General features: G+C 41.4%; 1 protein-coding gene across 2 annotated transcripts in view; it reads left to right on the forward strand.

Annotated features, from left to right (window-relative positions):
* si:dkey-24p1.6 (protein sel-1 homolog 3) overlaps window positions 1–15,141 on the forward strand; it is a 58,091-nt gene extending 42,950 nt beyond the window's left edge. For both annotated transcript variants that reach the window (XM_060897770.1, XM_060897771.1), the window contains exons 17-23: window positions 572–655; window positions 771–861; window positions 3,658–3,745; window positions 3,852–3,961; window positions 6,044–6,171; window positions 10,603–10,705; window positions 10,897–15,141. In XM_060897770.1, the coding sequence (XP_060753753.1) occupies window positions 572–655; window positions 771–861; window positions 3,658–3,745; window positions 3,852–3,961; window positions 6,044–6,171; window positions 10,603–10,705; window positions 10,897–11,049 (757 nt within the window). In that variant the 3' untranslated portion in view covers window positions 11,050–15,141. The remainder of the gene's footprint in view (window positions 1–571; window positions 656–770; window positions 862–3,657; window positions 3,746–3,851; window positions 3,962–6,043; window positions 6,172–10,602; window positions 10,706–10,896) is intronic.
* Window positions 15,142–18,032: the final 2,891 nt, after the last annotated feature.

Genomic DNA, 18,032 nt, shown 5'->3' on the forward strand with positions numbered 1-18,032 from the left:
ACATTCCTCAGAGCTTTGTGAGTTAAACAGATTGTTGTTGTCGACGACAAGATGAATGTAATTTGGGAAAATCTGTGGGCCAGTATCAGAGATGGTCCAAGTTCAGAGGCTGTCATATGTGTAGATCAACTTCACTTCTTGTTTCTAGTTATAGTTCACACACACACAAAATATTTTTTTATTGATGTAATGAATGGGTTTATCACATTTGGGGAGGGAACCCGTGTCATGGATGGATGTACCCCATTTTTTTGGGGGGGTGGGTTTAAATAAATTGGATTTTGAAATAAAATTTTAAAAATCAAAATCTACATTTGCATTTTCAATGTTAGTACAACCTCATGGTGTTTATATTAAAGTTTCAAACAGAAAATTGCAGCTTTCATACTACTGATTTCTTGGTAAAGAAAATACCCCCCCCCCCCTAAAGTTTATCACAGTGGCTTTATCGCATTTTGGAACCAAACTCTTCGTTTATGAGCAGCAAGGAGTAAATAGTTTATTACTGTCATGCAATTTTTTGAATGAATGTTGAGAAAGTATAATTTGTTGTTTTGTCCTTGATCTGTAGGTGGGTGAAGTGGGCATCTGAACACAATGGATATCTTGGTACAGCCTTGAGGAAAGGCCTGAATGCCTATCTTAAGGGCAACTGGTAAACATTTACAGACCAGTGCACTTAATATTAGTACTGCTTTATTTTCTACATTTTGAAATGTTCAGATTCATGGAGAGGAACATGTAATTTTGCACCTTGTTGTCTTTGACAGGTTCATGGCATTGGTTCATTACCTGATGTGTGCCGAGTGTGGATTTGAAGCGGCTCAGTTTAACATGGCGTACCTGTGTGAACACAGTCCTGTGAGTCTCACGACCATCAGGGTCATTTACATTAACATCAAAGGCATTAGGTTTTGTTAATTCAAAGTGTTTCTAGGTTTATGTAATATATTTATATGTCTTGTAGGAAAATGTTCTCATAGTGTTATATTATATGGAAACAAGTGTTTTACTGGGGAATACGCCACCTGTGTTTTTCATACGAGCTCCATCTGGGACATGGAGAACCAAAACCGTGACAAATCTCTGTACATCAGTCGTGAGGAAAATAATGAATTCATCTCATCTCATCTCATTATCTCTAGCCGCTTTATCCTGTTCTACAGGGTCGCAGGCAAGCTGGAGCCTATCCCAGCTGACTACGGGCGAAAGGCGGGGTACACCCTGGACAAGTCGCCAGGTCATCACAGGGCTGACACATAGACACAGACAACCATTCACACTCACATTCACACCTACGCTCAATTTAGAGTCACCAGTTAACCTAACCTGCATGTCTTTGGACTGTGGGGGAAACCGGAGCACCCGGAGGAAACCCACGGGGAGAACATGCAAACTCCGCACAGAAAGGCCCTCGCTGGCCACGGGGCTCGGACCCGGACCTTCTTGCTGTGAGGTGACAGCGCTGACCACTACACCACCGTGCCGCCCATAAAATAATGAATTGTTTTGATAAATTTGGGTACTTTTTGCTTGTGAATGTGTCGAGATAAGAGAAAGAAAATCACATGTTGGCTTGAAGATATGAATTTTATCTTCTCATGTTGAAAAACTCACATTTTTCAAACAAAATACATCACGGATCTGAGTGACATATTTAAATAATATTGGCTGGCTTTTTTTCGTGGTCTATCAGATATATTCAATTCAGCTAGCATGATACTGAATGAGTCAAAGATGAGTAGCTGAATGGAATATATCTGATAGGCCATGAAAAAAAGCCAGCCAACATTATTATTATTATTATTATTATTATTATTATTATTATCCATACACACACTCTTCATATCAGCATTCTCGAAGACCAGCGCATGTTTACCCACGAGTCAGTGCCGTCAGCGCAGCAGTGAAGTCACCTTCCAGCCGGTGTAGCGTTCATCAGTAGTGTTAGCGAATGCTAATAAAGCGGTCAAGCCAGCGCTATAGAGAGCAAGTAGCACAGGCTAACGACCGAGAAAATAAGACTTCTGTCTCCAGACTCTTCTTCCACGCTGCACGCTCGCTACAGTATTTTTCACTCAGACTTAAGTATTCGTTTCCCTGTGTAATTTATTGAGTTACTTTTAAAATCAATATTGACAGCTACGCACAACGGAGCAACCAAATTTGGCAGCCATGTTTGTTTACCAGTTGTTAGTCACTTGCTAGCGTGGAAGTTTTACATCTCTCTTCCAGTTTTTGACCATTGGTATGTTTTTCTCTTGTAAATATGCGTGAAGAATATCTAATGAAGTTTTGGTAGCCTTTTGGGTGCTCAGCGTGTCTTCAGTTTTAGTTTATTTAATGCTTAATCCTAGCAGTAGCACTGGACTAGTGTCATCTTTCTCTTTCCTGGCAGACAAAGAAATGGTTCTGCACATGCGCAGCAGAAAACTTTCTCATTGCATATTTGCTAGGGTGCATCAGTTGCCCTCACTTTCATAAAATCTGATGCATTTTTGTTTGGGTGTTCCTTTTCACCAATAAAGACATCCTGTAGAATTTTTTGACCATATTCAAAAGTCTAATGGTGGCACCATGAGGTTCTTTTTTTTTTTTTTTTTGCCAAAAACCGCTTATTTTATGTTTCCGCGTAAGGTTTGAATCACAATGCTGGACTCCATTTATTGATTTCTTGTGACCCAGAGATCATGTTAAGAACCTTTGCAAGGGATTGAGAAGCATTAATGTGATTCATAATACATTTATATTGTTTAAAAGTAGTTGAACAATGATTCAATGAACAGCTAAAACTCAAACTGTGCTTGATAATATATTTAGAATATGGACTAAAAATGTGTATCTAAGATATTTGGTATACTCTATAAGGTGCCATAATGTTTCATGAAAAGTGATAGAAATTTTGTCATAAAAGTCATAAAATAGCAGCTTTTTCCATAACTTTGAGCTCCTGGTGCCACCATTAAACTTTTGAATTTTGTCAAAATATTTCACCCAGTGTGTTTTCTTACCAAAAGGAACATAAAAACAAAAATGCATCATGATCAGAGGAACTTTTCATTTTTAGGGGGCAACTGATGCACCCTAATATTTGCATCAGCTCTGTGTGATGTTGTGTTGTCTTGACAACCATGCAGTATTGTAATCCATATTCAACACTCATTCTCCATTGGGTAGAGTGATGTAATACACGCAGGATAAGCGATATGCTAACAATATTGCATGCTATCAAACCGAATGAACGAAACCCGCTAGAAGGGAATAGAACACGTGCTTTTATTCCATGGAAAATTGTCCGTATGGATAATAATTCCCAATATTTCACTCCGATGAAGTAACTCCCAGTGTTTTCCCGCTGACGAGATGCGCGTTGTCAAAGTGGTGAACTGGTTCAAATTTTTAAATTATTTTTGATTAACTTGCGTGTTTTTTTTTTTTTTTGTAGATGTGTCCATATAATATAAAAACAACATAACGTGGTGGTGCGAAGATATGAAGTTTATCTCCTCGTGAATATGTCCACCAAAGATAAACTTCATATCTTCACGTGACCTTGTAATATCCTCAATGTATTGTCTTTTGAGCCACGTTGTGCAACATTATGTTAAAAGTGCTACCTGTATTTTTTTTCCTTCTTAAATGATATTCCCCTATTAGCATGGATTATTGAATCCACCATTTATGGCACAGTGTATGCTACGATACTACAATCTCTCCATTCAAAGCCAAGATCCTTCATCTTATGGTAATTCATGAGATTTTATTTAACATTTGCAAAGATATCTATGACTTTTGCATTGTAGTATTACGTTATGGCTAATTTGGTTATCTTTATTTTCCAAATGATTCAGCTTGGATTAAAATGGGAGACCTGTTCTATGAAGAGCACGCACTGGGCAAAAGAGATCTTTCAGATGTAGCTGAGATGTATAAAAAAGCGGCGCTCAAAAATGACCCACAGGTAATGCACACTTGGCCAAAACAATCAAATTGTATTAGTCCTGTTGAGATTCATTCATTCATTCATTCATTCATTCATTCATTCTCATTATCTGTAGCCGCTTTATCCTGTTCTACAGGGTCGCAGGCAAGCTGGAGCCTATCCCAGCTGACTATGGGTGAAAGGCGGGGTACACCCTGGACAAGTCGCCAGGTCATCACAGGGCTGACACATAGACACAGACAACCATTCACACTCACATTCACACCTACGGTCAATTTAGAGTCACCAGTTAACCTAACCTGCATGTCTTTGGACTGTGGGGGAAACCGGAGCACCCGGAGGAAACCCACGCGGACACGGGGAGAACATGCAAACATGTATTATTGCCACAACATTTACAAAACCTAATGCCGTTACCAAAGACAGAAATGTGAATTCACAAAATGAACGCATGCTGTGCCGTCATGGTGGTTTAATGTTAAGCTAGTTGGTCAGTGAAACGCCACCTGACATGCTAGCAAACTCTTTTCAAACTCGTAATCATATTGGGTAGCTAACGCTACTAGAAAAGAAAGATTTCTACATTCTGTTTATTTGGCAAGATTATGCTAAAACATGCATTTCTGAAAGGACTTCAGATAAGTTAACATTATTCATGTTAGCGTAACTCCATTTTTACATGCTAACTAACAGTGTCCAAGTTAACTAGCTATGTGTAAATGTTAGCCGTGGACAAGGCTACGGCAACTTGGCGGGAAAATCCATAGAAAGTCATTTGACTAACCAGACTGCATAGCTATTGCAACATTATCGCTAGCTCTAAAAGCACGGACAACTTCATTGCAAGCTTTCTCTTGGAATAAAATGTTTACAGACCTCAATATGCTTCCGCAGGTTGGATGGCGAGTTTTTGTAGGCCGTGATGTGGTTCGTTTTAGGCAAACAAAGCAAACATTTAAAAGAAAATTAATCTTTAATCCTTTCAGAAAACTGAAATATGGGTTCTAGCTATAGAACCGTGGGCGTGTGTATTCCCCAGAAGAACTGCCTCCTTCCATTCTGCCATCGACTGATCGTGGTCAAATAATGTTGCTGAGAAATCATTGAACTTGACTTTATCCAGTCTATGGACATGATGTGACCCGAATGATTACTGATGGGCTCTCAGGGTCACCTGCGAAAAAACCAATCACATTTTAGAAAAGAAAAAAAAAACATCCACTTTCAAAGCTGCTTCATAGTAACGAGGACCTTGATAGAAATGTCGTGGAGTGAAAAGTACGATATTTGTCTTTCAAATGTAATGAAGTTTAAGTCATAAGGTCAAGTCAAGTTTATTCGTATAGCACTTTTAACAATAAACATTGTTGCAAAGCAGCTTTACAGAAATTGAATGACTTTAAACATGAGCTAATTTTACCCCTAATCTATCCCCAACGAGCAAGCCTGTGGTGACGGTGGCAAGGAAAAACTCCCTCAGACGACATGAGGAAGAAACCTCGAGAGGAACCAGACTCAAAAGGGAACCCATCCTCATTTGGGCAACAACAGACAGCATGACTATAACATTAACAGTTTTAACATGAAGTCTGTTTCGTTGCTGTTATAAACTCTTCATCGATGGAAACTTGAGTGCAAAACTGTTCATGACGACTGCAGTCCTAAAGTTAGCAAGTCAACTGTAGTCCTCAACCATAAAAGCATTACTGTAAGAGTCCAGAGCGTCCTCCAAGTATGACTTTCAACTGTCCACATGGGGCCGTCCTCTACAGGAGCGATGCGATGAGACTCCAACCAGACACAGGGCACCAGGATGGATCAGGCAGGTCTGAGGAGCAGAAGAGGTCAGCATCTCGATCTCAGAATTGACAAGTTGCCAAAAAAAACCCTCAAGTAAAGTACAGATACTCAAAGTATATTTAAGTACAGTACTCAAGCAAATGTACTTCGTTACTGTCCACCTCTGGTTTACTGACGCGACATAAGACTGCGTAGTGGAATCCTAAACCTCCTCCAGATGTTCTGAAGTGTTTTCATTTCGTCTGTGCCTGAATTATCAGTTTGTATTTGTGTGCGTTTGCTTGTTCACGTTCTCTGCAGGGCTGGTACAGTCTGGGGCTGCTTGTTCAGGAAGATCACAGATTACCAGCCTTGGTACTGTCTGAACTGAAGCTGCTGCAACATTATTTTTCAGACAAATACACTCTTCTTACCAGCCTGTACCAAAGGTAGGTTTATATTCTCGTCTCAGCTCAGACTAGCCTGGGAAATCCCATGCTGCTTTGCACAATCGTTCCGATCTGAAAAGACAGCATGGAAACTATGGTCTAAAGGCTCGCCTGAGTTAGGGAGCCAATCAGAGAGTGGGGAGGGGTGGAAAGACGGTGACGCGTACTACTCGACAAACGGAAGCTTGTAGTTTATTTGGGACTGTTTACGGATCACATTTAACATGGCGGCGAGCGATACGAACCAAACTTTCGATCAAGCTTTAGACACTGTTCTGAATAGTTTAGAGCGAAAGTTTGTTTTAAAAAAAAGAACAGCGTTTGGCGTTACAGTCTTTCTTCGTTGCTCTAACTATGTCACCGGGTACAACTGCCATGATTGGCCATGGGCTACGTATACGCCAAATGATAGACATTCGCAACGTCCAATAAACGGCCGTTGACAATCGTAAACCACACGTCCCCTACGAGAAATTCAGTAGGCGGATTCCAGACCATATTTCACTTGTAATATGGTCTGGTGTTCACCAGACTAAGCTCAGACCAGGGGCTATAGACCATCTGATATCATTTGCACACTTTTCTGGTCACAACCTACAGAATCTCAAATCTGATTGGCTCTCTGGGTTTACGTCTATATGTGCTTTCTGAAGCCAGTGACCCAGTGCAGTTTTCAGAGAACAATTTACGCTACGTTCACACTGCAAGGCTTAATGCTCAATTCCGATTTTTTTGTGAAATCCGATTTTTTTGTGAGGTCGTTCACATTAACAAATATATGCGACTTGTATGTGATCCTCAGTATGAATGAAAAGCGACCTAAAAGTGTTCCGCATGCGCATTGCGGGATACGACGACGTCACACGCAGTGAGCATGGCCAGTGTTTACGGAAGTAAAACCGCCTGGTTGCGGTATGACCCATCCAATCTGGCTTGAATAGCTGCATCCCCCCAAATGGAAATCAGCTCCCTAACCTCTGCGTCCTTCCATTGAGAAGATTCAGAACCTTCACAGCCCGAAGCGTCCCTCGCATTGATGTCATGCGCAGGGGTGCAGATACGTTTTTTGAACTGGGGGGGGACAAAAAACTGGGGGGGACAAAGCTGCCAGCAAACCAACCCCAATATGCCTGTCAAACTTGTTGTGGGTTACCATAGCAACCAAGCTCGAGCTCGCAACCTGTGCAGTCTGCGCAGCTCAACCAACCGAATATCAGTCTTTGTTTTGTTTTATGTGAGTTGTTGCAACTATGTATGTACTGCTGTGCACCTCAATAAACCGAATGGTAATTAGTCTTTTGATTTTTCCGTGAGGTTTGCCTTATGCAAAGAAAGACAGCATAGACGTTTTTTCCTCCCTATAAGTGCGGGGGACCGAACGAGGTGAATTTAAATCTGGGTGGGACGAGTCCCACCCTCTATCTGCGCCCGTGATTATGCGCCATGTTGTTGTAACTTTTTTTGAGAGACCCACCGCCTACTTCAGCGCAGAATAGTGACGTTTGTGGCTTGTTGATGACGTGTAAGTCGGATGAATGCGACCTGGCGGTTCAGACTGAAGTCGCATATGAAAAGATCAGATAGGAATCGGAATTAGGACCACATATCCAAACGGCCTGGGTCGGAGTTGAAAAAATCGGATCTGTGTCGTTCATATTGTCAATAAAAGATCGGATACAGGTCACATATGGGCGAAAAGATCAGATTTGAGTCACTTCAGCCTGCAGTGTGAACGTAGCCTTAGTCACTCGACTTAAATATTCAGAGAATTTATTTGTGGGGGAAAAAAATCTAAACCAATAGATTCAGCGGATTTCCATAACCTGGATGGTTTACCTATAAAATGGACTGCAGCTGCTGTATAATCCAAGTCTGAATATAAATAACTTTCCCTGTGTGTACAGTACCAGTCAAAAGTTTGTACACCCCTACTCGTTCATACGTTTTTCTGTATTTTGACTTTTTCTACATTGTAGAACCATACTGAAGACATCAGAACTATGAAATGACATCTGGAACATACATGGAATCATGTCGTTAACAAAAAAGGGTTAAAAAGCAAAGTGTTTGATATTTTAGAGTCTTCAAAACGATCCAGCGTTTACCTTGACGCTTTGCACACTATTGGCGTTATCTTAACCAGCTTCATGAGGTCGTCACCCGGAATGTGTTTCAGTTAACAGGTGTGTCTCATCAAAAGTTAGTTAGTGGATGAGTTTCTTGCTGCCTTAATGCATTTGAGATCAAATAGTAAATAATAATACCATTTAACAGTTATCCCATTAAATCGAGTCGTACATGAGCTGATAGCGCCGAGTCGGTTATAAGCCACGTATGACGAGATTGAGTGGAATAACTGTTTTATTCTATCCACATTCACTGGATTTTGAGAAACATGGCATTTTTATTTTTATTTCTTGCAAATTCGATAAATAAAAACTTTATACAAAGCGTCTGACAAAATCATTTCCACTTAGAATGTAAACAAACCGGTGAAATGACAGGAGCAATTTGTGAAAAATGCGATAATAAATCTTGAAATAAAGATTTATTCCATATTTTGTTGCTTTTTTTTTTGTATTTTTGGGGGTTTTGTTTTCAAGTAGTTTTTATTTTGTCCTCAGTTGGTTCAGCAACACGCTCCGCCATTTTGTTTTTCTCTACTCACAGTATATGAGCTGATAGCCTCATCATAGAGTAGCCAATCAGAGCGCATGATTGCTCATATCCGGTGAATGTGGATAGAATAAAAGAAGATTGCCCTATTCTACAACTGTAATAATCTAGCCTAGTAAACTAGACCCACCCGCCTAGCGGCCAAAAATATTTTTGCCTAGCGAGTGGGTCTAGCCTCGCACCATATCAACAAAACACCCCGGGCATGAAATCGTGCCCGCCAATCACAACACAAGGTTTTTGTTTGGATTCTTTGGGCGGGCTTTTGCAGGAGTGACGACAAAGCTGCGCGACGCTGGAGAAAGCGCAGCAGGAAAGATGGCTACGGGCTAGTGAACAGCGCTAGTTTGACTCCACTTTGGAATCAGTTTTAGAAGAATTAGACTTGGAGTTTTCGTTGAAACATGAGCAGGAAGAGGCTCTCCGCTCATTCCTTTTCAAGAAGGACGTTTTTGCTGTTTTGCCGACCGGCTATGGCAAAATAAAATCAAATCAAGTTTATTTGTATAGCGCTTTTAACAATAAACATTGTCGCAAAGCAGCTTTACAGAATTTGAGCGACTTAAAACATGAGCTAATTTTATCCCTAATCTATCCCCAATGAGCAAGCCTGTGGCAACGGTGGCAAGGAAAAACTCCCTCAGACGACATGAGGAAGAAACCTTGAGAGGAACCAGACTCAAAAGGGAACCCATCCTCATTTGGGCAACAACAGACAGCCTGACTATAATATTAACAGTTTTAACAGGTATAACCCTCAACTGTCCTCATGGGGCCGTCCTTCACAGGAGCGGTGCGATAAAACTCTGACCAGACACAGGATGGATCAAGCAGGTCCGAGGGGCAGAAGGGGCCAGCATCTCAATCCCAGGACCAACATGTAACTCAGAGGGACAGATTGGGGGGGGAGAGAGAGAGAAAGAAAACACAGGTTAAAAGTCTGATCTACCAGCTGGCTCCGCTCGTAGCCAAAAGGACGGGGCTAGTTTGTGCAGTATGAAGAATTAATAAACAGCTTTGAAACATTACTTTTTGATTGTTTCTTATTTTCCCGTTATTTTAAATTTAAGGGAAATTATTTCACCAAACACCACTAAATAAAAACTCTCAAAAACAGTTTAAGCAAACCCTTGAAAAACACTTAAAAAAAATAAGTGGATGTTAAGTATGTGGTACAGACTCCAAACTTGTGGTCATTATCTCCAAACTTCTTAATATCTAGAACCTGTTTATTAATTAATACGCATTTTGAAAAATTATTTATTTCAAGGCCTCCCCCACTGCTTTCTGTCGCTCTGACTATGTCACAGTCACTGTTGCGCTGATTGGTCAGAGCGTTGGCCTATACGCACAGAGACAGTTTGAAAGACAGCGGGTTGTTCCTCCCACACCCTTCGGAAATGTCTACGAGCGAGGCCAGACTAAATATTCACATTTAGTCTGGCTTGCCAGGCTAGTAATAATCCATATTCTGTCAAGAACTGCTCAACTAAGTAAAGAAAAACGACATCCATCATTGCTTTAAGACATGAAGTGACTAAATAAAGTAAAAACATGAAATTAGAAGGTGTGTCCAAACTTTTGACTTCTACTGTACATTTTTTTGGCAGGCTTTGAATGCAGCTCTTTTCAATTGTGCAAATTGCATCTGTGTTGCATTTCATTGATGCACACTTGCCTTTTTTTTTTTTTTGAGGTCAGTAAATACTTCTTGTCGAAATGTATGGTTCATTGTTCCTTATTTTTCTTTTACAGGTGTCGAAACTCGAACAGTGATGAGGCGTACTTCCCCTGTACTCTGGCTCTGCTTGCTGCACACTTAGACTCCATACAAACACTTGGACCTGCTACTGTGAAGGTCTGTACGTTACACTTTTACAAAGGAAACCTTTAACGTCCATTATCCATTTTTATACTGCAGCCCTGCTGAATTCTCGATTCTGATTGGTCAGCAGGTGTTGATTATTTTTCTATAACAGCAGCTCTGACAGTCGTGCAGCCTCATTCTGAAAAACGGACCTGTTTCTACATGTCTCTTTATCGTTCCAGCTCCTGAGCGCTGTAGCGGTTGCTGTCGCTACTCTGTCCTTTATCAAACTCGTCCCTGTGATCCTTCGTCAGAGATCCGTACCAGGACAGCAGAGATCGCCGTCATCCGAGAGCAGTGAAGCACCAGAACAAGATGAGACTCCAGTGGTCTGAGTGGCATTCAGCATTAGTGATAAACCACTTGAGAAACTGACCAACGAACACGGAGGGAGGAAAAAGAAGAGGAAAACCATTTCATCATGCTTTGAAAGATGTTTGAGTTTATCATTTTTTTTTTAATCCTCACTGTTACGTCTTTACATCTATACTTTTTTTTTTTTTGGTTTTAACATATAGTTTTTTTTATGTCATAACCAATATGTTATGTCATAAAGTTCAGACATAAAACATTTCTGGATGTGGTGTTGGAGGAAAAAATTAAAAGGGGAAAGAGTTTGAATATCTTCCAGAAACTGCAAATTCTCCATCTATCCATCTTCTATCGCTTATCCGGATCCGGGACGCGGGGGTAGCAGCCTAAGCAGAGCAGCCCAGACTTCCCTCTCCCCGGCCACCTCCACCAGCTCTTCCGGGGGAATACCGAGGCGTTCCCAGGCCAGCCGAGAGATGTAATCTCTCCAGCGTGTCCTGGGTCTGCCCCGGGGTCTCCTCCCGGTGGGGCACGCCCAGAAAACCTCCCTTGGGAGGCATCACAAGGTGCCCGAACCACCTCAACTGATTCCTTTTGAAATTCTGAAATGTTTTATTCCTCTGATACCACAACAGTCCACCAACAAGTACATTTCTTACGTTTAAGGACATGCTATGTTTTTATACCTATTAATAGTTGCATTCATAGATGTAGTCCATTAAACAAAGTAGTTCCTGTTATCACTTACATTATAGCAGCTATAAACTCTTATTCTAACCAATTAATTCTTCCAATTTAAACAGGGAAAAAAAGTAAGGAGGTGCTGACAAGAGATTTGTATTTTAAAGCTATACCGCCTTTCAGATTTTTCAAGTGTAGGTCATAAAAAGAATTTTCCCCGACACCCAATTATTTTTGTTCAGTGGACCGAAAGCAACTGAATTTGAATCGCAGACTTCCAATTTTATTAGTTGTTTTTTTTAAAATAGAACAATTAATGAATTTAGAGCCACATGACCCTAAATTCTTCGCTACTTTTTCAGCTTCACCATGACCCAATTCAAGATACTACGTCATGCATCACATGGTGGGCTTTCCCCATTCGCACAAGGCATTATGGGATACAAATTTGAAACGGGAGAGAAAAATGGAGGACGCGAGTGTGTGAATGAAATTTGAAAGGCCGACTACAGTAACGTAAAGCGAGAAGAAGAAAAGACGTTATGTTATATATGGAGGAAAGGAAATGCAGGACCAAACTAATAAATATTGGCGGTCACATTGGTGTGATCAGCTGTTTGTTTAGCGACAGAATGATGTAACTGTCAGCGCACGCTCAAAGGTAAACCTGCGCATGCGCACACGGGCTTCCTCTGTCTGCTTGACTGCGCAAAGCGAGTGATTTCATGCATGTTATTTGCTTTAATCCCCTCAAATTAAATAACTTCCCAGCCACAGAATGGCCTGATATTTTGTCAGATATTACAGAAATAAACATGCATCACAATGACCACATTTCAGATGGAACTAAATTTCACCGATTTTATGAAATCGAAAGGCCGTCTAGCTTTAATCACCAAGAAATCTCTTCTTTCCTATATCTACTTTTGCAGGGTCGATTTTACAGAATCTCACGCATCCAGACCATATTTACTAAAGAAAAGAGCTAATTACAGTGATTTGCAAAGAAATAAACACAGCTGCACTTTTACCTAATGAATACAACCTGCACAATATAAACCCCCATTTGCACACATCATCTCATCAGTAAACATGCAGGTGGATGGGAGGATTTTTCACTGATGTTTGTTATTAGGGTTTAGATTTGCTCATGCACTGAATGTTTAAGGAGTGTGTGCTTTCTGATCTGCTGGTGGGATTAACTGCATATGAGCTGAATCTCTAGCATTGAGTAAACATGAAAAAAAAAACAGAAAACTGAAGGACATTCAAGCAGGACGTCTCAGCACACTGAAAAAAAGAGTCCACAGAAAAGAGACTCTTTATTTTGTGGCTAATTTTTGATGCCTTTGAACAAATTCGTAAGAACGTGACTTGACAGGATATATCTTCAGAAGTGTCTGAAAGCTCTCTCTGGCTGTACCTTAGGTTTTTTTTTTTTTGCATGCTAATGATGTATAGAAAACATATGATCACTAACCCCGTCCCTTAATCTAAACTTAAACTTAAACGCAGTCATTTTATACAATTTGAGTCTTTCAATTAAAACAAATTTTGTAAATGATACCATTTTGGCTTTTCACTGGCAGTCTGACAGCTACTAATTGCTCTCACTGTTGATAAGAATCTCATCTCATTATCTCTAGCCGCTTTATCCTGTTCTACAGGGTCGCAGGCAAGCTGGAGCCTATCCCAGCTGACTACGGGCGAAAGGCGGGGTACACCCTGGACAAGTCGCCAGGTCATCACAGGGCTGACACACAGACACAGACAACCATTCACACTCACATTCACACCTACGGTCAATTTAGAGTCACCAGTTAACCTAACCTGCATGTCTTTGGACTGTGGGGGAAACCGGAGCACCCGGAGGAAACCCACGCGGAGACGGGGAGAACATGCAAACTCCATACAGAAAGGCCCTCGCCGGCCACGGGGCTCGAACCCGGACCTTCTTGCTGTGAGGCGACAGTGCTAACCACTACACCACCGTGCCGCCCCGTTGATGATGATAATAATAATAAAATTACAAATGGCTCGTTCCGCAGAGATGGAAACAAAAAAGGGCAAAACAATAAAGTGAATCAGAATTTTTTCTAGTACTTACCAGAAATGTATCTATCACTCTTCTGTTTATACCCAACATACATCTAAACATAATTTTTTTAATGCTGCTTAATGTTGAATGCCTGTTTTGTTTAATATAAAAGTGTCTATGATCAATAAAAATTGTCCTTGATTTGCAATCTATTCTGAAAATGATTAGAACACTTTACATTTTTAACAGAAGCATTTTAAACAGTATCACACATAATTAATGTCTATTCTCCTCATCGTCGTCACTGCCGAACCCGATCCAGGCTTGAGGCGAGCCATGTTTGGTTGACTTCGCAGGCGTGCAAACGGCGCGCTTTTCGGCGCATTCCGCTTTTTCCCTGGCATTTTGGGCAACTTGTGTAATTCGTGCAGATCCGAAGAGTTTTTTTTTTTTGGGGGGGGTTGCTCTCCGGTAATCCACTCTGGTAGTAATGATAGACCTGAGTACTGTGCAGACCATACAACGTTTGGTTCCCCCTGGTGGATATATGGAACCATTGACAGCAGAGATAGTAAGATTGACAGTGTAGCTGCTGGCTGCTATTATAATATTCAACAGCGTTCCGTTACAAACTGCTAGCTGCTACACTGTCAGTGGACGGAACCGATGGCTGGGCAATCTGGTTGCTAAGGACCGTGACTCCCGGGCTTTTCCTCAGATAGGTTTGTTCATTTATCAACTTGCTGAATTTCATCTACTAGTGTGTATTTCTTTGGAGCCTCGGTGACTGGGAGTAAACGATCAGCGTTGAAGTGGAAGTCATTTACTCGTCTACAATCAAAGCATAAGTGTTAAAATAATTGTGCATATATATATATATATATATATATATATATATATATATATATTAACTTTGTCTCTCGTAACCTAGCCTCCTTCATCTAACCATATTAGCCATGACCTATCCTTGGGGTAAAAAACGCCCGAAAAACGTAATGTTATTTGAGGAGTTGCATGATGACTGTATATGTTCTCAACGTAGTGTCTACATGGGTTAATGACTATTGTTTTTTTGTTCCTAGATAATATTTAAGTGCCGTAATACCGTTCTATACGTGCAAGAATTGGCCTTATTAAAGCTTGTGGCTGTCTGGGTTAGTTAAAATGCTAATCGTTAGCACCCGACTAGCTGCTATTGTAGAACATCGAGTGATCAAATGGTAATGTGTAACCCATGTGTGTGTTATGAGTTCGTGGTGCATACATCCAAGGCACTACACAAACTTCAGGAAGTGGCAAAGAAAAGGAAGAAAAAGGAGTAAAGATGGACTGACTTTGGGGTGGGGAACTGAATTAATAAATAATAGTAATTAATAAATGTTCTGTTTTGTTGAAACTGTTGTCTGACTGATATTTTGTGTGTGTGTGTGTGGTGGTGGTGGGGGGGGTCCACGTCGCTGCGCTACCTCACTCTTTTTTGACCATGGTTGTGTTTGCATCCCTGGACTTGGCCAGATGTAGGGTGGCCAGTTCCTTTCTGCGCACACACACATTCACACAATTTTGGGTAGCCAGTTAACCTAACTGCATGTCTTTGGACTGTGGGGGAAACCAGAGCAACCAGAGGAAACCCATGCAGACATGAGGAGAACAGGCAAACTCTACATTAAAAGGCCCTGGTCAGCTGCAAAGTTCAAGCCCAGAACCTTCTTGCTGTGAAGCAACAGTAATAACCAGTGAGTAGGCCCCTGTCGGCTACTGGGCTCGAACCCAGAACCTTCTTGCTGTGAGGCACCACCATGCCGGCCCAGTCCTGGTACCATCTTTTAATACCACTGTTTGTTTTAATAGATCCCTTGATTTGTGAAGATTCAGAGTGTAACACCATCTAGGCCTTGGAGCACCATAGTGTCCCTGCTTCCAGAAAAGGTGAACAAGCAGGTTATAGCAAGATCCAGTTAGATAAAACCTCAAATAAGATACATGAATGGTGTGAAGAGTTAAATCAAGTGATGTTAATTTAATTTGAAGTGATGCCAGCAGTCTCCAAATAAAGGACACAAACTTGGTAGCAGATGAGATGAATCACAGCCTCGAAGTGTGAAAGACAACACTTGAGCACTGATGCCAACTGTCAGTCAGGCTATTTGCATATTGGCAATGTTAAATTTTTCTGCCATGGATCAGATACTGTATTCCTCAGTTTTCTCTGCATCACTGGAAAGTGTGGTTTAATCTGTTGATGAACAAGAAGTGTAAGCAGTCATGTAGTTCCAATTCAACAGTTCAAAACAGTTACGATCTTTAAGGAACTTCTTTCATTCGGCATTCATGGAATTTCCAGGCACAATTTCTGCAGAATTACTTTAGAACCAAAAAGCTTATTCATTCATTGATTCACTCACTAACTCAGGCTGTTGCTCCAGGTCTCCTGGTATGGGTCACAGTGGCAATGGGATAAGTTCAGTCCAGACTTCTTCATTCCTGACCATAGAGTCCAGCTCCTTCTGGGGGATCCATGGGCATTCCCATGCCAACTATAAGTGATCTAATCTCTCCAGTAGGTCCTGGGTCTTCCCTGGGGTCTCCCTCCAGTGGGGCTTGCCTAGAAGGACAGTTCTAGAGGGAGCCATCCAGGGGCTATCTACCTCCGCTCTCTCTAAACTCTGGGTTTAGAAGAGCAGCTGCTTTACAGCAAGGCTCTCTTGGATTGCCAAGCAGCCCTGTGGAGGAACCACATTTCTGCCACCTGTACTTGTGACCTTATTATTTCAGTCACGACCTATAGTTTGTGACCATAGATAAGGGTAGGAATATAGATTGATGGATAGAGACCTGAGCATGTGCTTCACCACTGCAGACCAGTACAGCTACTGTAACAGGGATCCATTTGTCAACATCGCATTTACTTTTTTCCAGTACTCGTGAATAAGATCCCAAGGTGTTTAACTTCCATTTGGTACCAAGTACACTAAGAAGCAACCTTATGTTCAAGCAAAGTATTTGTGACTGACAATCTGTGGATTGCATCAGAGTGTGATATTTTACTGCTGTGGTTCAGATCCAGGAAGCTACTCCTCCCAGTCACTCCCCTCTAAGTATCTCAGTGATTCCCAACACGAGCAGCAAACTCCTACAGTAACACTGTGGAATCAGTAGGAAATATCCTCTTCAAGTCCTGCCCCACCATCTATAAGAATACTGAATAATCTGAGTTGCTATTTGAAGCTTTTTATATGAAGATTTGAAATGTCAAACAGGCAACCTTTGTGTCCACTTGGAAAAATTCTAACTGCAAGATACTCAGGGTGGGACTGGTGAGTTTTCCGAAACCCACCTGAGGCATAGCTCCAGTGGGAACTCCAGAATAGGAGAGAATTGGTTTTCATCAAGAAGTTTGGTACAAGAGCCCATACTATGAATGGACGTATATGATGTCTAGTTCATACATTTCCATCACACTAAAACTCTTGGCTGTTGCTTTGCCAGCAAAGTGACATTCTATGCTCCCAAAGCCAGTTTCTAATGCAAGGGTCTGGTCTGTTTTTAAGACCAGCCATCAGATTCCTACCATTTGGTAAGCAATTGGACCTGACACATATCCTTTATCTTTTCTTTGTCAGTAACCCAAGATGGTTCCACTTGGCAGGGTACGTAGATGGCCCATTCTATAGGTGGCCTGGAGACACCACTCCAGGAGTAGGTCCTGGTAACCTTAATAAGAGTACACTTCTCTTTCTTGTCCATTTATCACAAAATCTTTGGGGTGACTCTTTGTCTGAACTCTACCCTCAATTCTGTTCAACAGCTGTGGCCCTACTGGGAGCATTAAGCTGCTAGTTGTCACACTTGCCCAGGACAATACCCTTCCCTATCAACAGAGGTATGCTCTTGCCAGAGTTTTAGTTCTGTTTAATCACTTTGCTACGTGCAAAGCCCGTATGTGTATTTGCTGTGCTGTACTTGTTTGTTTGCAGGACACCAATTCACTGATACTCCACCTGATGACAGCTTGTTGTGCTCCCATCCAATCACTGTGCCCAAGGAGAGGTGATACAAGCTTAAAAACCCAGAAGCAGAACAAGGAAGGTCAAGAATAAGGTTATCACGCAAGCCACGCTGAGCTTGTGTAGCAGAGAGAGTTGTATTGAGTTCTGTTCATGTCTGGTTTAAGCTAGCCCAGTTTGTCTTAGATGTTACTGGCTTGTCTTTTTCTCTGATGTACTGTACTAAAGCAGCGAGAACTGCTTTTCAGCTGTTCGTGTACTCCGAGGTTGGGAGAGGTAA

Source organism: Neoarius graeffei, chromosome 17 (assembly GCF_027579695.1).
Source record: "Neoarius graeffei isolate fNeoGra1 chromosome 17, fNeoGra1.pri, whole genome shotgun sequence".
Taxonomy (NCBI): Eukaryota; Metazoa; Chordata; class Actinopteri; order Siluriformes; family Ariidae; genus Neoarius; species Neoarius graeffei.